Source organism: Mastacembelus armatus, chromosome 6 (genome assembly GCF_900324485.2).
Source record: "Mastacembelus armatus chromosome 6, fMasArm1.2, whole genome shotgun sequence".
NCBI classification, from domain to species: domain Eukaryota; kingdom Metazoa; phylum Chordata; class Actinopteri; order Synbranchiformes; family Mastacembelidae; genus Mastacembelus; species Mastacembelus armatus.
This window is the reverse complement of record NC_046638.1, coordinates 17378279-17404943: the sequence shown is the minus strand read 5'-3', so window position 1 is coordinate 17404943 and position 26665 is coordinate 17378279. Positions and strand designations below refer to the sequence as shown.

Here is a 26665-nt window from a genome sequence, read left to right as displayed (position 1 = left end):
ACAGACCTAACAAAGCAGCTGCTTGAGTGTTACAGAAACTATAATACATAACTGAAATTATAAATCTGAGATGATGTCAATTCAGCTACTTAAATGCATCATAAACATGAGGGAGACAAAAAGAATTCCTCAGAAAAACACTGTTGAAGGCCAACATAAACAGGGTCAACTGTTTTTAAATGATCTTTTCCTTATAGAACTGTAAAATAAACATGCCTATGTACTAATGTAACTAATTTTCTTTGATCAAAAATAATCACAACAATTAAACGGGAGACCATTTTAAAACTAAGATGGGTAAAAATTTGTTTGCAGCTGTATTGTGGAACTACTTCCTTTCAAGCCTAAAGTGAGCTACTTGACTACTGAGTTATAATGAAGGGAGCTCAGAACTTGTAGGCCCCTTGCTACTTACATGGGTACTTTGTAAATGTCCTGTTTTCACTGTGGAGAACCAGTATGAGAACCAAAACGGAAATAAGCCTTAGGGCTTTCTTGTCATTTTATCCTCGATGACTAACTTTTTTAGTTTGTATGAATCAAATAAAACCAACCAACCAAAAACACAGGGTAGCTTTAAGTGCAAACACATAAATTAGCAGCCACAGTCAGGATCTGTGGCCTACAATCAAAGAAAAGAAGAAAAGGCAGTAAGTATGAAAAAGATAGATTTATTCAATGACAAATTAAAACAGAAAAAAAGTCAAGGAGTTGAGGGAGAGCAGCAACATTACTGAGACTCCACATGAAGAGTAGAGGGAGAGAAAACTGGCTTGACCTCCCTCCCTCCTCAGACAAAAAATAAAAAAATAATAAAATAAAATAAAAGGAAAACAGAAAAGAGTTACCACACAAACAAGAGGACAAAGACAAATACGGGAGGAAAAACAATCCAACTTGGGGGGGACAAACCTTCAGAAGAACAACAACTTGCTTTTTAACTAGAAACACTTAAGTTTAGCCACAAGTTTTACAACTGCCTTTTAATTCGTTTTTAAAAGTAATTACAAAATGATTATGATAATCTCCATTTAATAATAACAATAGCAATGTTGTAACAATAGAACTGTCCCACTGTTTCCTGTTTGGGGGTCAGTCACTCAGTGGTTGAGGTTGTAGAATGAATGAAAGAAGACTGAGGAAATGAGGAAAGGGAGAAAGTGAGCAGGCTGCTTGCTATGTGTGCAACACACACACACACACACACACACACACACACACACACACACACACACACACACACACACACACACACACACAGACACAGACACACACACACACACTTTCTCTGAACTCATACAAAAAAAGGAACTAAAATAATTAAACAGAGATGCAACCAGAAAGAAAACGGACTCGACTGAAATGCAGTTTTTTTTTTTCCTCTCTCTCCCTGTTTTGACAACAAAAATGACCCTTTCTGTCGATCAAACAAGCTCTGGCACACACATACTTTTCAACTGCTATTACACCTGCACACACAACCTGCAGCACAACTGTGTGTTTGTGTGTGTGTGAGAGAATTCTACTGTTGTGTTCATTCAAAGAAAAAAATCCAGAGCTGTTGAAGCTGAGGGCTTTCCTAAATCCTTATTGTGAGAGCAGAGTGAAACGATCAATGACAGACAACTAAGGAACGTCTGATGCACATTCTTTAGCCTTGGGGTGGACCAGTGTGGACTGGAAGGAAACCAGATGAGCCTCAACGGACGTTTTAAGTTGCAGATGCAGGCAAACATCCATGGACCCTTAATGCAGATACAAGATTCCAGTCCTGAACGCAGCTGGGTGCTTATGGGTTCTATAGCCATCTATAGCTGTGGGTGATAGTTGCAGTCCCTGTCAGTCACAGGTGAATGTAAGTACCCAAATGTGCAAAAAGGAACCTAAGGATTTCATGGACTCCAGGTTCCAGTTTGAGCTAGGGTGATCGCTGCCCTGCATGTATCGGTAGAAAGTGTTTACTGTTCAATCCAGGAGGTCTGACGGGTACTGAGGTTGATTACAAACAAAAAGGAAAGCTAGATTAACTGTTTAGCTAGCTAGCACTGACCAGGAGTCCGTGTTGAAATACAGCTTGAACATTCCTCAGTGTGTAGCTGTCACAGCACAAAGGTGCTCAGAGGTGATCAGCCTCCAGTGCCTCTGAGCAAAGGCTGGAGAACTGTAGTGTCTGAAATGTCTGAGGATTGACTGAGGTGGGAGGGAACACTGACGGACACTAAAATAAGAGTGGTGAGCAATGGCTCCAGGAAAGGGACATGACCAAGAAACAAATGTGGGGAACAGAATTCAACTGAACAGCTTTTCAGTTTGTGACTGCGTTTGTGACCGTGAGAGGGTGAGATTGCATGTGCGTGCATGAGTCTCACTATATATGTGTGTTTAAAAGTCTATAGCCATCTACACAGTTATGTCCTTGTTCTTTCATTCCTCCACACATCCAATCATCCATCCATCATTCCCACCCCCTGGGCCTCCACGCTGCCTTATCAGACAGTCCAGTTCCACATCATGGGGTGAGGCAGAGAGGGGGGTGCTGTGAGGTCACACCTCATTTGACCCCCTAAAACAAATGCCCCCAGACAACCTATTTTTTCCCCATCATATTCTCTTCAAAGTTCTTAGCACATGGAGATGGTGACATTAATGCCTAGGTTGCCATTCTCAGCAAACAGCTGTGCAATGGATGTGTCAAACACCAGGCAGTCGCTGTTCATGATGGCCGTGGCGATGCCCTCGTGGATGGAACGCGGCGTGGCCTCCCAGGTCAGGCGGCGTCGGTGCCCATTGAGTTCCAGCCGGTAGGCGAAGTTCTCAGCCTGCTTGCGAGTGCCGATGAGCTGCACAATGGCAAAGAACTGCTGGTGGCCATCATACTTCTCCTGCTTCTCCAGCACCAGCATGAAGTGAAAGCCGAAACAGGACTGCATCATCACCCAGTCCACGGCACCCGGCAGGTTGATGTCCGTGGCCAAGAAAACAATATCCTCTCCCTGGGCAGTAGAAAAAACAAACAAAAAAACAAGTTACATATAATTTTTTAACCTTACAATTCAATCTCAATATAATAAAGTCTCATGCAAATTGTACAAATGCAAATGTTTTACAGCCAATGCAAACATTTACTTCCATAGAAGAAAAAAAAAAGTCAATTAGCATGAAATCAAATAAATTCCTTCATACATGATGGATGAAAAGTCTGACACTGAAGTGTGAGGGACCTGTTTTGGGATCTCCAGAAACCCAGTATTTTCTGCTGGAGCTGGACAGTGGTAAGGCTGATGCATAAGCTGCTATTACCTTATTTCAGATATTACTGCTGTTTGTGCATACGTGCAACTTTAGACAACACTGCCATGCAACTTTAAAATGTCCAGATTAGTCACAGTGCATTTTGACAAAATTATGCAAGGGATCTCTAAAGATAGTTGTTTATATCATGCTTTACAAAAAAGTACCCGATTTTCCCCAAAGGTTATTATCAGCAACAGTTATATTTCTCACAATGCAACTTTTGAATTCTTTTTCTCAGACATTTCATGCCTGTTAGATCTTCACATTTTTGACATCAGAGTTACTTTTCCAGAAAGGCATTACAGGCTGACAACTAAACTGACCATGGAGTGAACCTTCTATTTAAAATAAATATTAAGGTGACATTTTCTCATTCTTAAGAGCAATTGCATGCATGCAAAAACAAAAAACATGCTGTGCCACTACCTCAAACATGGAATTCTGATTAAAAGCCTTGTTGGGGTCTGACCTGCAGTGTAGTGATGGACTTATGCTGGTGCATCAAGTGAGGCATGACAGCATCCAGGGAGCCCTGCCACTTGCAGGAGGCTCCAGGACAGGGGCAAGAGTACGGCCGAAACTCGCACAGCTCTTCGTGCTCTGTCTTGTCAGTGTGAGGCAGGGTGACTTCGCAGCCCGATGAGGCATACTTGCAAGGGAAGAGGACAGAGTTGGCCACTTTCTCCATGGCCAGGTTCCTGATGGAGCCCAAGGGGCCTCGGCAGGTGGGGCAGCAGGTGAGCTTGGGCCGACAGTTGGAGCAAACCTGGGAAGAGAGTCAGACAGTCAGATGTGTTTACCTTTTCAGAGTGAGAACAGACTCCGAAATTTTTATCAAAGAGCCAAGTAGACAAAGTTTTGTTAGCACTCTAATATCACTTCAATTTTCAGATGTCTCAGGGGCTAATACTACTGGCAGTGCTTTAGGAAACACACATTTCTTCTAGTGACACCAGATCAAAGTTCATTCGGTTGGATAAAAATGGGACACAATAACATCTAAGCTTACAAATGGCTTTTTGCCTCTTGTGCAATTTAGTTACTTTACAGTCTGGAGTGTACATACCAGGTGTCCAGACTGGCATTGCAGGATAGGGGGTAAGACATAGTCAAAGCAGACAGGGCACTCGAACAGGCTGGCCAGGTCACTGTTGGAGGCTGTGGTGCCTGAGAGGGTGGGGACGCGCTGGGAGGGGGGGCACTTGGATGTTCCTGTGGGCAGCGCGGTGGCAGTCTGGCGACTCATTTCTAAAGAAAAAAAAAAAAAAAAGAGAGGAAAGAGGGAGTTTGACAAAGTTTTCAGTCAATTACATTCTACTTTTTTAACCCTATCTATGAGTAAAGAGCAATAGGTCTACCCCCTCTACAACAAAACTGATGGGCAATTCAATAAAGAGAGATGAGGAAAATTGATGAGGGTGATAGCCAGGCTGAGGCTGACATAGTGAAAAATGACAAGTGTGTTTGATTTGGCTCTGCGACATTAAATGATATTCGTCGTCATATGTTCCTGAAAAAAGAGCAACCCAAACTTTAAATTGGGTTGCTGCACAGAGGCCAGCACAGGCTTAGATTCTGTTTGAATCTGCAGTCTTTGTGTGAAGTTTGCATGTTGTCCCTGTATCTCTGTGGGCTTTCTGCAGGTAGTCCAGCTTCCTCCCATAGCTCACCCACATGCAAATTGGGGTTAGGTTAGCTGGTGACTCTAAATTGTCTCTAGGTGGGAGAGTGTTAGTCTGTCTCTATATGGCAGCCCTGTGATAGACTGGTGATCTGTCTAAGGTGTACCCTGCTTCTCACCCAGGGTCACCTTAGGCTCCAGCCCACTACAATCCTGTACTGGACTAAGCAGTATAAAGACTGGATGAATGTGTTGCACAGAAACGTTCACCATCATCAAATATTCCTGGCGTCAAGGACTATTTTGTTAATTTTAAAAGCATACAATGAGGTGTGCACCAGTGCACGTCTCAAGGCAAATCCATCAAAGTTAAAACCCATCACACAGTTCTTTTCCAAAGCACTACCCAAATTCATCAGTGTGACAAGGCAAAAAAGCCTGGGGAGATTAAAGCATAGTGGATTAGAGAAGAGTTGTGAGATCTGTCACTTTTTTTTTTTTTTCACTAAGCAAAGCAGTTTCAAAGCTATGACACTAGGTAAGCAAACTTTCATGATCAGGTGACACATCAACCAACCTCTTTAGAGTGTGACAACACCAAAGTGTGCCCTGCGAACATATTGTGTGCTGTGGGAAATATAACTTTTGTAGAAACTTCATATAAAATATACCTTTAAGTTTTTAATCTGTGAGCTGATCATGTGCTTTCACATAATGACATGCAGACATACGCTAAGCTTAGGGATGTCCTGATCAATCATCTTTAAAAAAACAAAAAACAAAAAACGGATCAGTGGATTGGCTTCGTTGAGCATGAACCTAAGCCTGATTCTTTGTTTTTACATCAGCCACCATGCCATAAATGGAGACTCCAATTTGAAGCTAAAATACCTGCAGTGTGGAAATATTTTAAATTGGAAAATGAAAACTGTCCAGGAGCCAGTTGTAATGCCTGCAATGTGAGCATTGCACGAGGCAGTGGTAAGAGCTGCATTCAATGCTACCAGGTTGATATGCCATCTAAAAATAAATAAACAAACAAACAGGCTACAGAATACAGTGAATGCACTCATCACAATTAGTACAATGTATTCATGTTGTCCCTGCTGCATAAACATTCGGGTTAACATGGCATCCTGTAAACATCACAAAGGGGAATTTGAATTAGTTGAAGTTGGGCTGACAGTTGGAGCAGTTAAAGTTAAGCTGTTACCCAACTCTAAAGTAGGATTACTGAGTGCTCTAGTTGGACTAGTACAATGCTGAACTAAGTGAAATAAGCTATTTAAGACATATTTTAGTTTATTTAATTAAAAAGCAAGCAAAAGCAATGCTGCACTAAGTGGAATTCTCATAAGAGCTGTATAAAAAAAAATTAAAGATCAGCTTGGATGCAGGCCCAGTTTTTCTTAATGCATTGCAGTATCATTCAGTGGTCAAACATATACACTTGATTGATTTTAGTAATTTTAATGTACTTGAAGTGGGCAATGAAAACGTATTATGTAGGAAAATACAATTTGGGAGTCTGTATCAGCAGATACTTAGCATTAAATGATTTGGATAGGGTTTGGGTGGGGCAGTGGGCTATTCTATTGTCATCTCATCTGGGACACTCATCACCTGTTGTAGTGAGACACTATCAAGCCTCATCTATGGTAAATGTATATACATGAATGTAAAAATTGATGGTGTAATACTATATGCCTGGAAGCAATCTGTGTATCTACCCACTAAACTCTGTACTCTACAGTAGTTATCCTACCACATGTCCGAAATTTTGAGTGTTATGGGCTACATAATGCCTGTAACCACACAGGTTGAAACCAATATGACTGCGGTTTTTGGCAGTTCAGACAATAGTAACTGCAGGGATTTGGATTTCTACTGCAGCATACAGAATTTTAGGACAAATATGCCATCTTTCTACAACTGGTAGCAGCAATTAGATATAAGTCTACTACTGAGATAATTTGACCTGGCTACTGTATTGTCACTTTAAAACAAAACAAACATTAACAAACATTTTAACTTTTGGAATATTCAGGGAATGCCTCTGTTTTGTCTTTCTCACCCTGCCTCACTATGGCAGGTCCTACCACACACAACATGCCAAGTATCATCCCAGCACCAAGTCAGAGCTGCACATTTTCTTGGTCACACGTACCAAAGGAAAAAAAAAAAAAAAAGCAGAGAATACCCAGACAGTTAAGTGAACTCAGATGTGGTGTGTACGCGTGCATGTGGAGCTGCTGTTTCCTGTCGTACTGTGTAGTTGCCTTGGTAACAGGTTCGTGGTAAAGTATGGGATGGCCTTAGGAGCAAAGGAAAAGAGAAGAACAGAAGAGAAACAATGGGGAGCAAAACAGGTATGTGCGGAAGAAGGAAAGCAAAGGGGGAGGGTGGAAGACATAATAAAGGGTGAGAGACAGGAATGAGACAGCAAAGTTAAGATTCAATCTGTGTGGCTTTAAAAAAAACAAACAAAAAAAACAGGACAATGGAATGTCTGAATGAAAAATGTGCAAATAAGCAGACAACTGAGGCAGCAAAGTGGGTGTGGAGATACAAAGGAAGGAAGGACAGCAGAATAGAGGATGTTTCTCAGGTCAGATCTTTTTTCTGGCCAGTAGAGGGGTTTGGCTGGAATGACTGCGCATGCCTGTGTCTACTCCGCTACCTGGCACAGTTCACCCTTTTTATGGCCCTACCCACAGACAGACACAGCATGGGGAGAACAAGTGGAGAGAAGAAAGCATATTATGTGTGGGAGGTAAAGACAAGAGAAGAGAATCAGGTGGTGAGACAGCACAGCAATATGTAGACAGGAAATACAACAGCTGGGAAATTAACACCTATTAGTTAAATTCTGCCAAATCTTTACTCATATAAGCTGAACCTGCCAGTGAATTTAACAGTTCAAAATGGTGTTAAACAGGAAATACTTGGCTGCTGCAGTCAGTCATCATAGGTGGTCTGCTGAATTTTTCTGTGGCACATTTCCTCTTCAAACATATTTCTGCATGTGTTTTCAAGTTCTCATTTTTCAACACTTTCTAACCTCTTGACAATTATGTGATGACTAGCTTTCAAAAAGTTACCTTTTAAATAACATCTCTTAATTTTAATCAAAACTGTATTACCTTTCACTGGTTGATGATTTGCAGGTTTTTGACCAACTACAGGTGATTTGGAGTCACCAAATAACCTTGTATACTAAATATGATGTTTTTATCTACATCATGCCTATTTCTGTAGCTGACCGACCTACCAGGGTAAAGCTTCTCTAGATCCACACATGCACACTCCGTTGCCAATTGTAGAGGTAAGAACCTGACTTACAATAATAAGACAAAACATTAGCTAGCTGTGACTGTGCCTGCCTGTAAACACATATGCTCTGATGGAGATAATGACTTAGTAGCTATTAATAGAACCTATTGGCTATCATGCTAAAGCAGTGGCAGCAGCTACGGGACCAAATTAGCTCAGAACATTCAGCTAGGCCAAGGCCAGTACCACAGTCAGCTAGCAAGCAAGACAAAGCTCTAACAAACTACAGTAAGTAGTTTGGCAAATAAAACTACAGAACAATGCTATCATCTGATGGTTAATTGTTGTACACAGGTCTTTAGGCAAACAAATATTACTGTTTATTTCTAAATTCACAGGTATTTATCTAAAAATACACTCAAATACACTCTTTAGAACCTTCATTAAAGGCCTGCTGTATTAGACCTAACTGTGCCTAATAAACTGGCAACTGAGTGTAAATTTAAAATAGTTTCTGTGGTAGTACACATAAATCTCTTGAACATTTATTCATTTGTTTAGGCACAAATGTCACATGTACCATCACCATGCTGAACGATGTAACTGAATATTCTACTTAATAGATTAACTATTAATTTTAAAGAGTTTATGCGAGGAAGCTTGTTCAGAGCTAGCTGGCTAGTAGGATTGTCAACCAAGAGAGAACCACTGCAGTGCCTTCTTGTATGTGTGAGTCACAGAAACCAAATGTCAGTAGAAGGACTGCTTTATCTGCCAATCTAGACAGTGTGGAACCATTAAAATGCCCAAATGTAACAAAAACAAACATAGTCCTTAATCTGGTTAAACTGGCTAGGAAAGAACTTCAGGCGTAAAGTTATTTAACTTGAAAATACTGACTGCTGCTCAGTAAGCAGAATTACAGTATGGCTGAACATGCTTTACAGAAATAGATCAACACTGGACCTCAACCAGGAGGCCAGGAAAGGGGGCAGTTTTTTTAGTCTGAGAGCTGAGAAACAACTGAGATTTCTACACTTACTTCTAGTAACAGTGAATTAGATACTTGGTTTTAATTTAATGATGATTTATGTATCTATGGGTTCAAATTATCTCATGTCAACATTCAAATCATAATCAGTCACTGCTTTTCACATCAGTGCACAGCTGAAAAAGACAGCTTGGTTGTGATTAAAACATTGCTTCTGATTGGTTCAGCTATTTAACACTGCTGGAATTTGGGCACCCAAAATGCCACCAACATGGTAGGCCATCTAAAGCGGACTTCATATACTTTAAAGACACATTGAATTGACACACTAAATTAGTGGTTTAAACATTATTTCTTGCAGAAAACTTGCCTGGTTTACAACAGCTTCCAAAGCTAGTTGGCAGTATGTGAGTCTACAATAAGTAGCAACATGTCCAGCTAAAGAGAGTGTAGGGGGATAAACATATTACTTCTTCAAATGGCACAAGGGGGTCTAAGAAGTGACTCTGTTGTGATAAATGCAAAGCACAGATAAGCATGGATCAGCACCTTTTGTCATTAGCAGGCTTAAACACTTTTACAGTTTGAATTTATAGTTTACCAGGCTTCTGGGTTTTACTTTTATCAGGCGGACAGTGACGACAACTAGCTGCTCATTAGGAATGATATGCCTCCACTGAGCCTTCATGACAAAAATTACAAATTAAACAAAAGAGGAAAAAAACAAAATGTGTGAGAGAAGGAGTTGTGAAGGACCGAGGACACAGAAAGAGTGAGTCAGCTAACCAGATAGACACAAATGAGCACATGCTGCTCTTTGTCAAGGAACTGAAGGGAAGGGTGACGACAGAAAGAGCAGACTGATAATGACTTCATGTTGTCCCTGCTGCATAAACATTCGGGTTAACATGGCATCCTGTACACATTACAAGGCAAAATGAGCTAGAAGAAGACATATCATGATATACACTTCTTTCTGTTTTGCAGAAAGGCAAATTGTTGTACAAGGCACCAGAGTGCAGCTAATTTAGCTGCAAATGCAACCAAAAGTCTGTGGTGTGCTGTTGTTACGCCTAACATTTGACAGATGTGTGTGTGTGTATGATCATAGTGTTAGTTTTTCCTCCCAGTGAATCCCAGAAATCAAAAACTCAGTAGGGGCAGTCCTTCACCTTTGATTGGCTCTGACTGTCATGTTCCAAAACACTGATGTGAGTTTAAAACAGATCTGGTTACTCATCAATGATGACACTGCCAGGCAGCAACAAACTGCAGCAGTGAGGAGGCAGAGATGATAATTAAATTCAACGTCGCATATAAAAGAGCTGCCTTTCCTGACCTGAACATTAACCCGAACAACAGTGACTTACCGTACCCAGTTCGTAGGGGTCACTTCAGATACATTTGAGGAAAAAAAAAAAAAAAAAAAAAAAAGTACAAAATGGCATTATGATTGATGCCGTGATTATTTCACTGTCAAACACTTTAAATATTGGCCCTTTTTAAATTTAGATTTAAAGATAATTCAATAATTTATTTTATTTTTTCAATTTCGTGTTTATTCTGTTCATATATGGATAACCATTTATCTGCACCATTACTTCTGTTTAGAGATTTACTATGAGAAATGACAAAAAAAAACAAAAAAACAATGTAAACGAAAAATGTGGGGGCATCTAATTTTTGTGCAGTTGCACCTAAATAAAAATGCAAAAACTTAGTCTGTATCTCTGCTGTTAAGTGTTCCCCAAGTAGGGTAAACTGGTAGCTCCAAATCCTTGAACAGGAAATAACCAACAGTTCGAACTACAAGGAAATGACTAGTTAGATACCACGAAAAGGCTGTTTTAACCATTGGCTTCAAACACAATTGTAGAAAGATAGGAAAGCAGTTATAGAGAGTGGAAAGCACACCAAGAGAAATTAAAATACTCACCTTCGTCCATAAGATTTCCAAATAAGGCTTTCGTCTTCTTTTGAAATGTGGGGACCTCTGAAAAGAGACGGCAAGAAAAACAGATGTAAACAAACAAGACTGACAAAGCTAGAAAATACTGTCTGGAAAACACACTAACCAATCATACCACCTCTATGCTTCAGTGTGTGTGAAAAATTCTGTGTACACAACAAGCAGGGAAGCTTTCCTTTCAGGTCCTACTAATGCACAGAGATTGAATGCACATCAAATAGTTTTAAAAACAGAAAACAGGCTAATTTAATATACTATATCTGGATTGCTGGTTTTGAAAATGTGAAATAGACAATATTTAATGTACACCATCACAACAGATTAAAAGAAAGTTCAAAATCAATGCATTAGAATTACCTACTACTTATCAAAACAGTTCAGTTGGAGACTGGTGTGATATGTTGGTAGTGGTTAAAGCCCTAAGCTGCTAGCCAAAAGATGATGAGTGGGATACTAAAGCCTGGAAACCCTGGTCACTTCTTTCAATCTCCACTCCAAACTTTTTTTCACATTTTAAAACTGTATCATTGGACCGATAATACTGGCTCAAGTACCATGACTTCACACTCTGGAACCTTAGACAAGAGTTTTAAACTTATGCAGCAGTACAGCTTCCTGAAAAATACAAATAGATACCAATGTGTGAAACTGCTTCTTTAAGCTACATATACTAAGTGAAATAAACAGTACACAGTGATGCACTAATATCTTGACTCACTGGTCAGAGTGATGACCTGGTTCCATCACTTCTCACAGTGAGTACTGCACATTCTGCACAAGTCTGTTCACATATGATGCAGAATCATTTTCAGACACACTGATGTTTGCGCCACCCATATCTGTTTGCCAACAGGCAGCAAGGAACCAGCAAAGGTCAGGAAGGACACTCTTGTGCACTTCATAGACTGAACAAGGCTTGTTCAAGGCATTTAGGCCATTTTACTGTGCCGCTAATGCAATGTACATTAGACTAGACTTCTGCAATCATTGATTTCTACTGAACTGTCAGCTGGCTCCACACTGTTTTCCCAGCACTGGTAATTCATATTTCATAAAGGAGATAAAGCTCCATCTGTGTGTGGCTCCTAACTACGATGTCAGGATTATAAATGCTGATATTTTCTAGAAGTGAGTGCCAGCTGTTTGAACTTCGTTCTCCAATACAGTTTGATAAAGATTTACCAGACACTCATTCCATGAGGTCATCAAGGACAGTGTTAATTTGTTCATAGATTTTGCTCAGATGTGCATATACAGAATATTTTACCACAGCTACCATTAGCTCAAGAAGGTATCAGTATATTATTGATATTTTGTATCTATGACCTTATATTCCAATTATTGCTGTCTTTAAGTGTGCTGCACACTTTTAGAGCTATTAACACCTCTGCAACCACAAATCAAAAGATAAACAGTCATTGCTTAAAGTAAAAAAAAAACTACATGTAACCTTTTTAAAGTGCTGTGACATAAGCCTGAAACACATCTTTTACGATTTAGACCAGAATAAAATTAAAATTCTATTCAAGCCTTAGTGTTCTCCACACATGCAGTATAAAATCATTATTACTCATTTTGGACATAAAAAGTAGTTAAACAAGTACAACATGATGTGTGTACACCATTAACAGAATGAGAGAACTTTCCTCTCTTTCTTTTGCACCACTGTGTAAAACAAACAGCACCTGCAGGGTGTACTTGCATAATTTGCATCTGGAAAAAGTGAAAAGAGATTCATTTAAGAAGTGTTGTGACATTTAGTTATTATAATCCAAGTGTTAGATCAACAACTGATGAGTTCCCATGCATACAAATAGTCGATCATCTGACTGAGGCAGAAGAAGGAATAAGGTGGAGCTCGAGTAAACATTACACTCATTATGTAAGGCAACAATGCCTAATGATTAAGTACCTTCATTGTAGAATGACAAGTTTTTAAATCACATTATAAATATTTATTTAGATGGTTTTATCCAACTATGATGATTGATTTTTGGCTCAATAAGCACAATTAGAGATTTTTTTAAGTTACCAAGTTGTGTTGTTTGTCTTGAAAGAGGGCTGAATAACGTTTCTGTCTTGCTCCGATCGCTGTCTGACTGAATTATTGAGTGCATGTAAACGTAGACACTGCTAATAGAGGAACACACATTAAAGCATCTGCGTAGGATGGAAAATTAGATCAGTTTTAATGGTTCTGCATTTCTTGCTGATCAAACAATAAGGATACCATTATCAATAAATCTTTACTGTTACAGAAGAGCTGTGTGCAAACTGTGTTTTTAGCTTCCACAGCAGAGAGATATCTCTAGGGAGCAATGTGATGGGCAAGATGTGATGTTTGATTCGACTGCACATCCGAAATGCTTTGAGGGCATCTTATACTGGAAAAACTACATTTAAGTCACCCAAATAAATCTGGAGTATGTGCCAACATGCCTTAGACAAAACAAACACATTCAAACACCACAAAAAACTGCGCATGAATGGTGAGAGACTGCTGACTGTAGAGTAAAGCCAAAAAAAAAACAAAGCACACAAAGTAAGAGAGACAAGCAGAAAACAAGTCAGTGAAAAGATAAAGACACTAGGGATTCCCTGCTCTGATCTGAAAGATTAGTACCGAGGTCATTCAAGTAATTTTATCTGATTAGTATCAGCTTCATCGTGATCATTTATTTTACATCAACTGTCACGTAGGTGTCATTGGCAGAGAGTACAAGTTTCAGTATGACGTGACTAAAATGTTTGTCCTGTGGAAATGGTTGAAAAACTGTCCAGGAGCCATTTGTGATGCCTGCAATGCGAGCATTTCACGTGACAGTAGCCTTAAAACAAAAACAAACAAACAAAAACTACAATGCCAGACTAATGGGAATTTGATTTGTTGCTGCACTGAATGTTAAAGTTAAGCTGAAGTGGCACTGTGATTACATTACTCATGTTGAGTGTTCTAGTTTCACTAGTACGATGCTGCACCAAGTGGAGGTCAGCATTATTTGTTTACTTGGTTATTTTTGTTAAAAAGCAAACAAAAACCAAGGCTGCACTAAGTAGAATTCTCATAAGAATCATAAAAATATTTTTAGTTCAAGAAGAAAAAACCTTGATCGAGACAAGACCTAATATTAGGGCTGCGCAATTAGTTGGATTTTGATTATGACACCAAACAATCACAAAAATGTTTTTTTAAGTTCAATAAATGCAACATACTTCCAAAGTCAAGGAGCAATTGTGTTAAATGGCTATGATTTCAATATTGACCAAAATAATTGCGATTATGATTTTTTTCCAAAATTGAGCAGACCTACCTAATAGATGCAGAAAGGAGGATACTGGAAGGAGACAGGAGATAGATAAAGAGAGCACACATAGAGGGGGAGGCAGAAAACAAGCTGGGTTTCAGCACAAACATGTCGTTCTTTGTTCTCATCTCATGGCCCACTCTTTTTGCAGTCAGACATACCACCACAAATAATTCACAGTCGGCACACTTGCTTAAAGCACCTTCTGTAGTCACCCACACAAGCTATTTAATGTACATTCTCTCACGGTATATATACTTTTGCTAGCCAACCTTCCTGTCCACAAAGTACCAATTTATCAAGCTGACACAGAGCTACAGCTGGACTGGGTGCGGGAATTTACAACTTGGCTGCAGAGAGGTGGGCAGTTGCACAGACACACATTAAGCTGATGAGGAAGAAATGTGTAAATATTTCCAGAGGTAGGTGCACTTTCATGGGTATTATCTTTTAAAAGCTCATTCACCTTTAGTCCTGCGCACTTTCCTTGTAGTTATACATGAGAAGAGTCTGAACAAGGAATTCCAGGGTGGAGCTTGCAGTGCTACACTAGCTGGCTTCAATTTCACTTGGACTAGAGACATAGGGTTAGAGCATTCACGCAGCCCCTCACCATATTTCTCTGGCCTTTTCCATGGAAACCACACACTGCTGCTGCCCTAAAGAATCCACAAAACAGAGGCTCATATTTCCTTCTCTTGCTCCCCCATTTAGGACGCATGAGCTCATGAGGGTCTGGTAAGTTGTAATGAAAGAATAAAGTGTGGGTCCAAAGACAAACGGAGGTCCTTAATAGGCAAAAATAAATCGGCCCATGAGGTGCTGGGAGAAGAGAAATAGACTAGAGTGCCCACTGGTGTGCCCACACATTTAAAAAAAAAAAAAAAAAAAAAAAAAAAAAAAAAAAAAAAAAAAACTAACCAAAAAAATAAATACAAATAAAACACTATAAAATCAAATCTAAAACTCTGACATCCCTAAGTCACAAGAACAAGAACAGCCACTGGGGTCCTCCAATAAAAGCAGGCATAAAAAGTATCAGGCCGAACTGAATGGCAAACAAAAAAGGCAGGTTGCTAAATGCTTATGCTGCAGTACAAAAAACAAAATCTCAATGGTGTACTTTCTGTTTCATCAAAAGCCTCACAAATTTAGCCAGCAGTTTGTACATAGTCTGACAGTGTGTGTGGTCAACCTGCCACTCCCTGGCTGTTCCCTATCAGCCACTAGGAACTGAAGGGCATGAGACAGAAGTCAGAGTAGTTTTCTCCAACACAGAACAATTATCCTTTCGCAAGTTCCACTTTTGATATTCCTGGTGTCTTCCAGAAATGCAAAGTTTGGCACTGTACAATTACGGCTTTTAACAGGTACAGCCTCTTCAAAAATTGCGAGTTTGCAGCAAAAAGCAGGGGTGGCACAGTCCTTTACTGACTGGAAAACAAAGCCCTCCCCTCTCTCCTGGTTTCGTGGTTGCTGGTGGTAGAAGGTTGTACAATGTATAGCTTGTGAGAGAGGTTAAGGGAAATGTCCATAGAAAAGTCCCTCTTGCCTGTGGCTTTTTCTCCTTTGTGCTCTTTTATTCAAGCCATGTTGTCAATGTCCCCTGGAGTGTGCTAGGTGCACTGCTGCTGGGTGTGTATTATATGCAACACAGAAACTAAAGCCGGCATCCAATGTCAGTCCAACAGAGCATGCTCACTCACACCCTTCCCCTTTCTTTCTCAGTGGCTCCCTGCTCAAACACATAACTCCTTTTCTCACACAGACACAAACAAAACACACTTTCACAAAGACTTTACCTAAGTGCTTAACATGATTCCTTGTCTGCTTACACTTTATCATGTCACTATGTCTACATACTTTCTTTTGTGCTTTCTATCTTGAGACTGCATGTTTTTCCTTCTTTCTCCTCCATGGACATTCTCTCTCTCTCTCTCTTTCTCCACTTGTGTGTCTCTCTGCTCTCTCTGTGGTTGTGCAAGTCTCAGATTTCAGCCTTGTCTGGCTGAAGGCTGTACCACCAGCTGCCCTCATTGACACCATACTTCACTTTCTCATTGCCTTCTCTTTTCATACTCTTTCCACTGACTTCTCCCAACACTGTTTTTCATAATGCAGCGCACACATTTCTCACAGTCAATGAACTGTCTGAATTTCAAAGATTAATTTAAATTTGTGGCATGTGGTGTACATTACTACTGAATTTAGACGTTTGCAAAACTTCAGATTTAGCTGACTATTTGCAGATCAAGACAGCATGCCATCTTTCTTTGACCACCAGACTGTATGATGTGCGTGTTAACTTGAGATTTTCTAGAACCATTCTTGATATGCAAAACTTTCCCTTCACCTTTTGCGTCTTTCCCACATTGGCCCACTCTCGCTCGCACACACACATGCATGCACGCACGCGAACATAAGCACGCGCACACAAAACAGAGCCAAGCCAGGAAAAGGAGACCAAGTGAAACCAAAATATCACTGAGAACCAGAATCTATCTGTTAGCCAGAGAGCATGATAACTAATTTTGTGCAGAGAGGGAGAGAAATGTTAGCTCCAATCACACATAGCACTAAACTCCATCTTGGTCACATATGGACAGATCTAAACACAGATGCAGCTTCCCCAAAACAGTGATGGCACAGTGGGATAAGCTGCCACAAGAGCTGGTGTGAAATAAATATGGTCATATACAATACACAGTGCTGGCTCAAAACAACAATATGTTTATAACTGTGACTATAGTTTATGAGTCTGGGGGCGTAAGGGTCGTCTCTTATTTCAACAACACCGCAACTTGCATTAAAAGCCACACACGATGTAGAGACTATGTAAGTAGTTGTCAATCTAGCTAGCCATTAATGTGCCTAACTCAAATGTCTTCATTTTGCTCCTCTTTCTGTGTCCTTGGTTTGGAAGGACCACATTATTAATAAAAGACCTCACTGTAACTTGTTGGCAATGCAAGCTACCTACTCCTATCTGGAAATGTGGGTAGTCAATTAATCTATCAATCTTGGTTTTCACATGTAATAAAACTCAAATTCTAAGACAAACAAATCTTAATGTTTATTATATTAAAAATGTGCTTGTTTACTAGAATTTCACACTGAAAGCAAAAGTTTCTGGTACATTAACCCTAATGAAGTGACATGCTTTCAGGCATTTTAACTGCAAGACATTTTAAGACATTTTACATTGCTAGACATTATCCTGGTGACATCTAAGAACAGTTGTCTGAGGAACAGGGATCAAACTTAATTCTGACATAACTCAGACTTTTTTTCCCCTGAGAGTTCCCTTGTAAAAAGTCTGGGCAGTGTCCTGGTGTGAGCTTCAGTGTCTCCTGTTAGGTCTACATGACAACACTGGGCCTTGCTGAAATCAACTGGATATTCTTCCTATGCAAGACCCTGTCTCACTCAATCGCCTGCTGTGTGCTGCATGTGTTAAAACGTCAACTTCGGATTATCTCTGGATATGAATCCCATGACATTGTCTGTAGGGGTGAGAATCTTTAGGTATTCCACAATTCGATTAGATTTCGATTCGGAGGCCCATGATTCGATTTAAAACGACGCATCAGTGCATTGTTTTTGGGGGGTTTTTTTGTTTGTTTTTTTTTTACATCAAATGTTTCTATACATATTTTATCCATATGAAATAATTGCTACTTTTCAAACACCTGCAGGAATCAGTGATGAGAATCAAGTAAATATTTTTTACTATTTCTTTGGTAATATACTTCATAATTAGATGTCTAACTTTGCTTTTCAAAAAGTGTCAGTAACAGCATCTTGTATCAAACTTGTCAAACTTTGACATGGCTCTCTGCAACAATAACAGCTGCCTTTATTCATAAAAATAAATAAATATGGACTTTTCTCTAAAAAAAAAAAAAAAAAAAAAAAAAAAAAAAAAAAAAAAACTTTTGTTATGGGCAAAAAAGCCTGAGACAAAACTTGCTGTCAAAACAAAGCAGCAAAAACAACTACATATAATTTAGTAGCAGCTCTACTGTAAACATTCTTGTGTAATAACAAAACTAGAAAGAACAAATAACAAATAACATAATACACTGAGCCAAGTGTCCGGTAGTGGTAAAATGTGTCTGTGGCGGAGTTTATTCAATTAAATATTAAAACTGATTATAAACTTTTCTGCATTAAATGTGAGGGGAAAAAAATCCACATTTAATCCACACCGACTCTGACCTATGTTCAGAGTCATTACAAAGGCAGTGTGTATGTGCCGCTTGCCAGTTCTTAAGAGTCATCAGATGAAACAGTCTGTTTGCTCATTGAGATGTGCAAGTTACTGTGTCAAGAGAACTGTGAACACTTTAACTTTACTGAATGACCGATTATCTGACCACATAACAGAAAAATTAGAACAAGAACGAATCACTACTATCCACGTAATGTAAAAATGGTTTAACTGTGGAAAACGTGACTTTCACTCCTCTGCTTCTGCCATTTTCATCTCTGCAACTGCTCACCATGTCACTATAAAGACATCACATCTAAATCACTAGATCTAACTAATCGATAAATAAGCTTTGTTGCCAACTATTTTAATAATCGATTTTTATTGATTTTATTGCTTATTTGTTGCAGCCCTAAATACAATAATGTTTAATGAAATAAGTGCTCACTTTACTGAAGCATTTGTCTACTTTGCACTGTCCAGATTATGTGTGCACCCTGAATGCAATGCAAGAAAGTACATCACAACCAACAAACTATGGTCAATAAAATTGTTTACGTATAGCAGCCAGCTGTGTGCAGATGAGAGATGAGCAACTCATTGTTCTTAACCATGGACGCAATAGAAGTGTATCCACCCGTCTGTCACACAATGTTTTAACAGACACAGAGAAAACATTTGTTTTAAGGTGTTATGTTTTACCTTTTGTAGCAGGTGAAAATTGGCTGTTTAAAACCAGGATTGTGCCTGTACACACACATCTTTTTTTCTTTCTTTTTTTCTTGAAGGAACTGCTCATTCTGCCTAAACTACCAGCGTTGAAAATACCTTTAGACTTGTTCAGCTTTAAGAGAAGAGAGGAGGCACACATGCATTCGCCTAACCATCGTTACACTGCATCTGTTCACATCAACACCAGACAATATAAACATAATGCAGTCAGATATTCAGCAGCCCAAAAAATATGGGCACAAAGAGAACCCGCTGTGACATGCATACACACACTGAGCTATAAAACAGCACCAGTGACACTAGTCAATGACCAAACTGTTATTAGAGGGGCATGGCAGTAGATACAACAAAGAGCCATCTGGACTCAGCAGCAGTTCATCACCCCAGCCACTTCATCACCTACAGCCAGGGGTTCACAAAAGGCAAGACAGAGAGGGAGGAAGGGATGAAAGAGCATTTACATCTTAAACATCCCCAGCCAACGCAGATGTTGACATTTTGTCACATGTTATTGGACTGGAATTAAGAATGTAAGAGAAAAAAAACCAGAGCAGTGAGTTGGAACTGTGAACAGCACACCTTTGCTGCAAGGTTATAAAACACTTGAGTCAAGCACAAGCCCACATTTCCATATGAAATGACTCCTGCTGTCATTTCCATTCACAGTCTGGCATGTAGTAATCCGATACGGGTTGAAGAAAGGCCAAAAGAATTTTTTTTTTTTTTTTTTTGCTAATCAAAAAGTAACTGTGAGATGTGCCATTAAACACCACTTTGGAAAATCATTCCACTGGTTGAAATCATTTGACCTTTCCTGCGTAATCTGAGGTAATTTAACATTTGTTCCAATCTTGAGCTATAAATCGGCCACTGTAGTTCAAAAGGATTCCTGTATTATACGTCTGCAGGGATGAATGTGAAGCCACATGTTACTTTGCTTACAAATGCCTATATAAACCCTGTGTGTATAAGATAAGCATATGAAATCAGCACAGAAGAGTGAAATGCACAGTCATTGTCTGTTTTGGCAGGTTTACAAAAAGACAGAAATCTCAGGCAGAGCCAACCACCCAAAAACTAGAGGCCCTGAACTGAGTCTTCGGTCCAAAGTCTATGCTGTATGCTCAATTTTTCCCTGAGTTACCCAGCCCCTGTCTGTTTTATGTATATCTATACTTCATGTACAACACTGCAAATAGAAAAAGAAAATCAACGTTAATATTCCAAGGGAGAAATCTTTAATCACTGTATAAAACACAAGTAAATGAGCCAATGGAAGTTTAAAATGCACGCCAATTGACTTTTAATGAGAGGTTCTCCCATCTGACTCGGCACTAGATAAGATAGCAGATCTAACCTTAAAACAAACAGCAAGGCATGCTCACAATATCTGCCCAAGTTTGTTTGGGTTTTCATGTTGGTAACAAAGAAACAGGTCTTTTAAGCCAGGTGCCAATATTTAGATGCTGGAAGAGCTTGTCAGAGCAATGGATCAACTATAAAACACTCCTTGGCTCTTGATAGAACTCTTTAAAAGAACAGATCTGCTTATTGTCACAGAAACTGAAGTGCTCTTAACTAGATGAAGAACAGTTTCCAGTTAATGTAACCCACTGCCCCTGTATCTCATGATGCATTTTTGCATTGTTCCGTTTTAGAACCAAAGTAAAATAGTTATAAGCATTACAGAAAATAGCACACGGTGCGTTCAAACAAAGGACATTTTGTGGACTCCAAGTGATGCAATGTCACTGGGAGTGTGTAGAGCAGCTAGAACAGGTTCCAAATTCACTACCTGAGTGAAACAATAACAGAACATGTACATTTCCTTTTGGATGTCGTAACTTCTTATAGTTTGGCAGCCACCTCCTTTCCACAGCAGGGAAAACAACTAACAGCACAGCTTAGCAGCTTGTTACCATGGAGAAGCTACACAAAGCAGGGATACCAGGACAGAGGCCAAACCCAACTCCTCATGTATGCGCACACATGCACACACACAAACACAGCCTCACACCTTGACTCGTAACACATAGACATGATATGCATCATGCATACAGAGAGAGAGAGAGAGCAAGGAGGGACTCCCTTTGGCATTTGTACCAGATCTAGAATTACCTCACACTTACAGAGCCAATGAGTCACTGTCTCTCTTACTCACACACACTCCTACATCAGGCCACAGAAACAGCTGTCACTCTTGTGAGGAAGAGCTGAGCTCTTTTCACTAGACATGTGCTGCTGATGATATAAAAAAAAAAAAAAAAGAAAAAAAGCTAAACACAGGCATGATTAAAGATTACCTAAAAGCACAAACTCCATATACATTCAGTCAACAAAAATCATGTAATGTATTTTCTGGGCTATTAGTCACACTGGAGTACAAGTCATTTTTGCAGAAGCCCAGCTGAACAGAAAAAAAAAACATATATAAGCTGCTTTGCTGTATAAGTCTGATTTCTAATTATAGTCTAAATTAGCCTATGACGAACATAGGTTAAGCATAACAACAAGCAGAAGTACATTATGAAATTCATTCATCCATGTCAAGTAAGGTTAAACACCTGCACCAACGTCCGGGTGGGGGAGATGAAACAGTGTCTCCTCCTCATGTCTTGGGTTGCTTGTATGCCAACACTCACTCCAAACTTTGTTTCGGCAGCAGACTTTATTATGTGCACTTTGAAGTCTACAGTATAGCTCTTTCTTCTGGGTGGCATTTTCACTTGTGCTATGCTAGGAGTTGTAGTTTAGCGTGAACATAAATGCTCTTACTTTGTCTGCGGTACAGTATTATCTTCAGCTGAGTCAGGAGTGCCATCTAACACTAGCGACTACTCAACAAAATTACTGCATATAAGCCACTTCGCTGTATAAGTCACAGGACAAGCCACAGAAGTAAAAAAAAAAAAAAAAAAAAAAAAAAAGTGCAACCTACAGACTTGTAGTGTGATGGTTAGGTTAAAACAAATTTGCCAAGTCCCACCAGCAAAACACATATGGTGCTAAATAAAAGGTGCATCATCAAGTGTCCAGCATCATCAAGTGATTATACAAGGTGGTGAGAAGAAAAAAAAACAAAAAACTTACTTGGTTAAAACAACATGGAAGCTGAAGAACAATGACTGAATTTTTATATGTAGCGATTCCCATTCAAGCTAAAATTGCATCATTCTGTGCAGTAAGTACATTCAGAAAAATGTGCAAGTCAGTGAACTTTTTTTTTTTCTGAACACTTTTAAGCTTTTTTTTTTTTTGTTTTGTTTTTTTTTGTTTTAAGGGTAGACTGTCCTACAGTTCCTTCTCAATGTGGGACATTTAATATGTCCAAACTGTGAGAAGTGATAAGCTGTTAGCCATGCAAAGGCTAAGAACTATAATAGTTGTTAGAATACTGTTCAGGGGAGTTTTTTAGCTCTTACTTCAGATGAAATACTTTGTCGTTACAATAGAACCCATGAGAGACACACGATTATGCTAATTTGTCAGAAACACTAAGTTAAGCCAAAGCAGCAACCACCATTTTTTTAAAAGTTAATTTTAACAACATAAACAAGCACTTTCTACATGAAAAAAAGAAGTATATATCACACAGATGGACTAATGTCAAAGTTTGGGCTGCCTACATGAAAGGAAATTCAAAGAGATCTTACTGGATCAAAGTGAAATATAAAAATTTGCAAGTGATGTTTAACGTCGTGCAGAAGTAACGCCGCTTTGCCAACCATCAGCCACCTTATGTTACTACAGTGTTCCTATTTGCGGCATGAATGCAGACAGGGGAAAAGGGCCTTTTAAGTCTGCATTTCTTAGGTCCGTTCCTCATTGTGGTAGTTCCTAGAACTATTTGGTCCAAAAGCGCTAATGTGCCACCACTGCCTTTACTCTGTGCACACACTGTGGTTAGAGTATATTGACTGCAGAACTCCCCATCACCAATTAAATCAGTCATCAAAAACTGTACTTAGGTGAAAGGCAACAAAGCAGAGTGGAAAGGAGATTGATCTCAAACTGTCCACAGAAAAGCTGCATATCAACAAAGGCATCACCTCTTAGCATTTAAAGAAAAAAAAAAAAAAAACAACAAAAAAAAAAACCTACTGGTGGCCCTAGATCACCTGCAACCAGCCCAATTCTTCTGTGTAAGGAAGATTTAAACTGCTGAGAAACATGTCAAATGGGACAAATTCAGCACACTGCTAATGTGTGTAAACATAATGTCACTGTGACAGCCTGATACCCCATACATTTCCCAAACAGCACCCTGATAAAGTCTACACATAAATACATAAGATCCAATACACACAAAGAGTTTAGTAATTCAATTACAGCAAACAGGACAGAAGTCATGTCCATCCAACTAAACTTATGAAAAAACAAGCCTTTATTTTCTTGCACTTTACTAAGTATGAGGATTTCATGAGGATAGGATGAGTCCTCCCTATCCATGACATAAATCCCTGTCATCTTGGCATCAGTGGAAATCCATCCACATGTGAAAAGCACCCCAGTGGCAACATTACCAAACGAATAAGCTTCTCTAAAAGCTGCGGAAAATCCTCAGGTCAAAACAAGTTCATCTCTACTGCTGCTAACAGACAACCAACACTGTAAGGAACACAGTTGGCAAAAAAGTTTTGTTTTTTTTTTGCTAAGGACTGTATATTTGTGTGTGTTTTGACTGATTTGGCTTGTTTAGCTTATTAAAACCTCCTCCCAAAAATCTGAGGATGTGTGCAGACTGACTGACACGTCCATGATTTCCTTGTTTTATTGCAGAACAACTTTATCATCCAACTGCAACCTGAGCAGAGGTCTGACTGTTCAGAATAACAGATGATACAACTATTCCACTAGGATTTGGTGGTTCAGGCAGAACTCCATTTAGGTCTGGAAACAAAGCTGTGCTTGTATTTAACTGTACATGTGTGATGCCTGGATCCTGAATAATGTAGCTTCAGTATGGGAAAGTTATAAAATTGTTACAATACTAAACTGCTGACCAGTGTTTTAAAGTACACACCTGTGTACTGTGCACCTAGTACAAAAAGCTAGAAATGAATTATCCAACAATATAAACTTTTTTTAAATAAATAATTAGTAATTAGGACACAGGGATAATGGCTAACATGTTTTTTTTCCTTGTAGAATGACACAGTACATGGTTTAGACCTACTTTTTTCATCCATTCAAAATATCCGAAATGTCTTAATATTTCTGCCCCATTTCAACAAGCCATCTGGTATGTAATCAGTCAAATTAATGTTAATCAAAATCATCAAAAGCACAAAATGATTCCCAGTGGAACCAACCAGCACAGGAACATCAAGGTCCGTTACAGTGTGACTATAGTTAATGAATATTAATCAACTCAGTTTGCAACAGGGACTCCACCAGAAGTCTGGTTAGCAGACCTTCCCACCTCTATATAAACCTCCATTTACATGCTCTCCCAGACACCCTTCCTTTGACAATCTGCTTGTTGTAAACACAACACATCTTCTATTTGTTTGTGTAACACATTACAAGGTACCTTTACCAGCATTTGTGTATCTTTCACTGATATGAGACAGCCAACCGAGAGCTGACATCCCATTCAGACAAATCAACTTATCTATACACCATTGCTTAAAAAAAGTGACCTCAGACTATACAGCCACTTTACTTGCAGAATACTCTAGGTTGGTCAGTACAGACCACATAGTTGTAACTCCAGCACATACATAGTCATTTTTGGTCATTCAAAACATTATCAAACACACTCACCACCATGTCTTGCTACTGTATCACAAAACAAGAGCTGCAATTTGCATGTGATTGTTTTTGTTTGAGTATTGTATTTCATTGGTAATTAAGGTCTGAACAGATCACCTACCACCACACCACTGGGTGCATGCCCATGGCAACTCAAAAAAATTTGAGTTGCTCAGAAGTTGAAGCTTCTGCATTATGATTGTACCACAATCACTTACATGTGTCTGAAGTTCACTTAATCAATGTTACACATTTCAGACCTGGACAAGTAAATACACACCAGTCTCTGTCATTGTTACAAGTGTAATAAATCTAGCAAACACACAAATCTCCCACAACAGAGCCATCCCACATCAACCTGAACAGAGACCTTCTTAGCTAGGACAGCAGCCTACATGTGGTTTTTAATGATGTTCTTTTACTTGACTGAAGTTCCTTCATTGCAAGGTTATGCAGAGCAGCTTTTAATTTCGTTTCTGGCTGTGCAGTTCTCATCAGATCTACAGGTGTCCATGTTACCTTTCATGCAATCTGTTCGCAGGCTGTATTCACAATGCACACTGAAGTGAACGCATAATGAATTAGATCATAGCAGGCTGAGGAACAACAACTAAAAGCTGACATTCAGTCGTCCCCTCCTTTGAGTGATCACACAGTCACACACACTCAGTAGATGTATGACAGCAGCCAGGGTCTTTACTGTGTAAACATTACTCATCATTTCGTCTACAGCCATCACTAAACCAGGTTATGCCAGTAACGCTGCTACACAAAACAATGCCGTAAGAGGTTTCTGTTGACCTGAACTAACCTGCTTTGAAGGCAAAATGGCCTTGTCTAGCAAGAGAGGCAGCGGCTGGCATTGACTGTTACAGACACACAGGCCTCGTCTTGCCGTAAAGCAGAACCATAGCACACTAGCTAGCTGAATCGGGGACTTGTTAAACAGACACCCTGACATTATGATTGCGCAGTTCCTAACGACCGTGTTTGCTCGCCTGACATACCACTCGACTGCACAGCAAAGACCGACGTGCATTTTAAAACGTGAAGACCACAAACATGCCGGCGACACAGCTAGCCAGCTTTTTACGAAGCAGAGCTAGCTAATGGCTAACACTAGCAGCGCGCTAATGAAGGAAGCTAACGTCTGCTGTTGTTTTCTCCAACAAACACTACACTCGAAAACCCGATGTTTCACTCGCCACAGCACACCCGCTTACCTCGGACGAAATATCCTTCACTTCACCGCAGAACGGATCAATATATGGCGAGCTGATATACACAATATCCCTCTTTATCGTGTTTCATTCGTCAGCCCGGTGTACACATTCAGCCTGCTCCTTCAACACAGACGAGACGCCAGGCGTTAAGTACCATCCGCTCCAGAGCGCGCACAGTTGTTGAAGTTTATCGCGGGAGCGCGCTCTGCACGAATCGTTGCTTGTAGAAATTGGTCCCAATTGTGTATTACAAATGAAATATACACAAAGAATACTGCCTGGTAGCTAATTAC

General features: G+C 39.6%; 1 protein-coding gene across 3 annotated transcripts; it reads right to left on the bottom strand.

Annotated features, from left to right (window-relative positions):
* Positions 1 to 655: 655 nt before the first annotated feature.
* siah1 (siah E3 ubiquitin protein ligase 1) lies at positions 656 to 26665 on the bottom strand. Of its 3 annotated transcripts, none has more exons than XM_026310682.1 (5): positions 26373 to 26665; positions 11116 to 11172; positions 4361 to 4542; positions 3764 to 4060; positions 656 to 2993 (listed from the first exon to the last, which is right to left on the bottom strand). In XM_026310682.1, exons 2-5 carry the CDS (start codon positions 11123 to 11125, stop codon positions 2622 to 2624), a joined length of 861 nt encoding a protein of 286 aa, XP_026166467.1. In that variant the 5' UTR covers positions 11126 to 11172; positions 26373 to 26665; the 3' UTR covers positions 656 to 2621. The 3 variants fall into 3 exon arrangements, with proteins under 3 accessions (XP_026166467.1, XP_026166468.1, XP_026166466.1); XM_026310683.1 differs by lacking the exon at positions 26373 to 26665 and adding an exon at positions 15067 to 15291; XM_026310681.1 differs by lacking the exon at positions 26373 to 26665 and adding an exon at positions 14920 to 15054.

Coding starts and splice junctions, on each gene's coding strand:
- siah1 (XM_026310681.1), bottom strand. CDS start 15,037: ATGTCTCTAGTCCAAGTGAAATTGAAGCCAGCTAGTGTAGCACTGCAA. Junction 4,543..11,115: donor TGGAAATCTTATGGACGAAG/GTGAGTATTTTA, acceptor TTTTTTCTTTAG/AAATGAGTCGCCAGACTGCC. Junction 4,061..4,360: donor AATGCCAGTCTGGACACCTG/GTATGTACACTC, acceptor CTCTCTTCCCAG/GTTTGCTCCAACTGTCGGCC.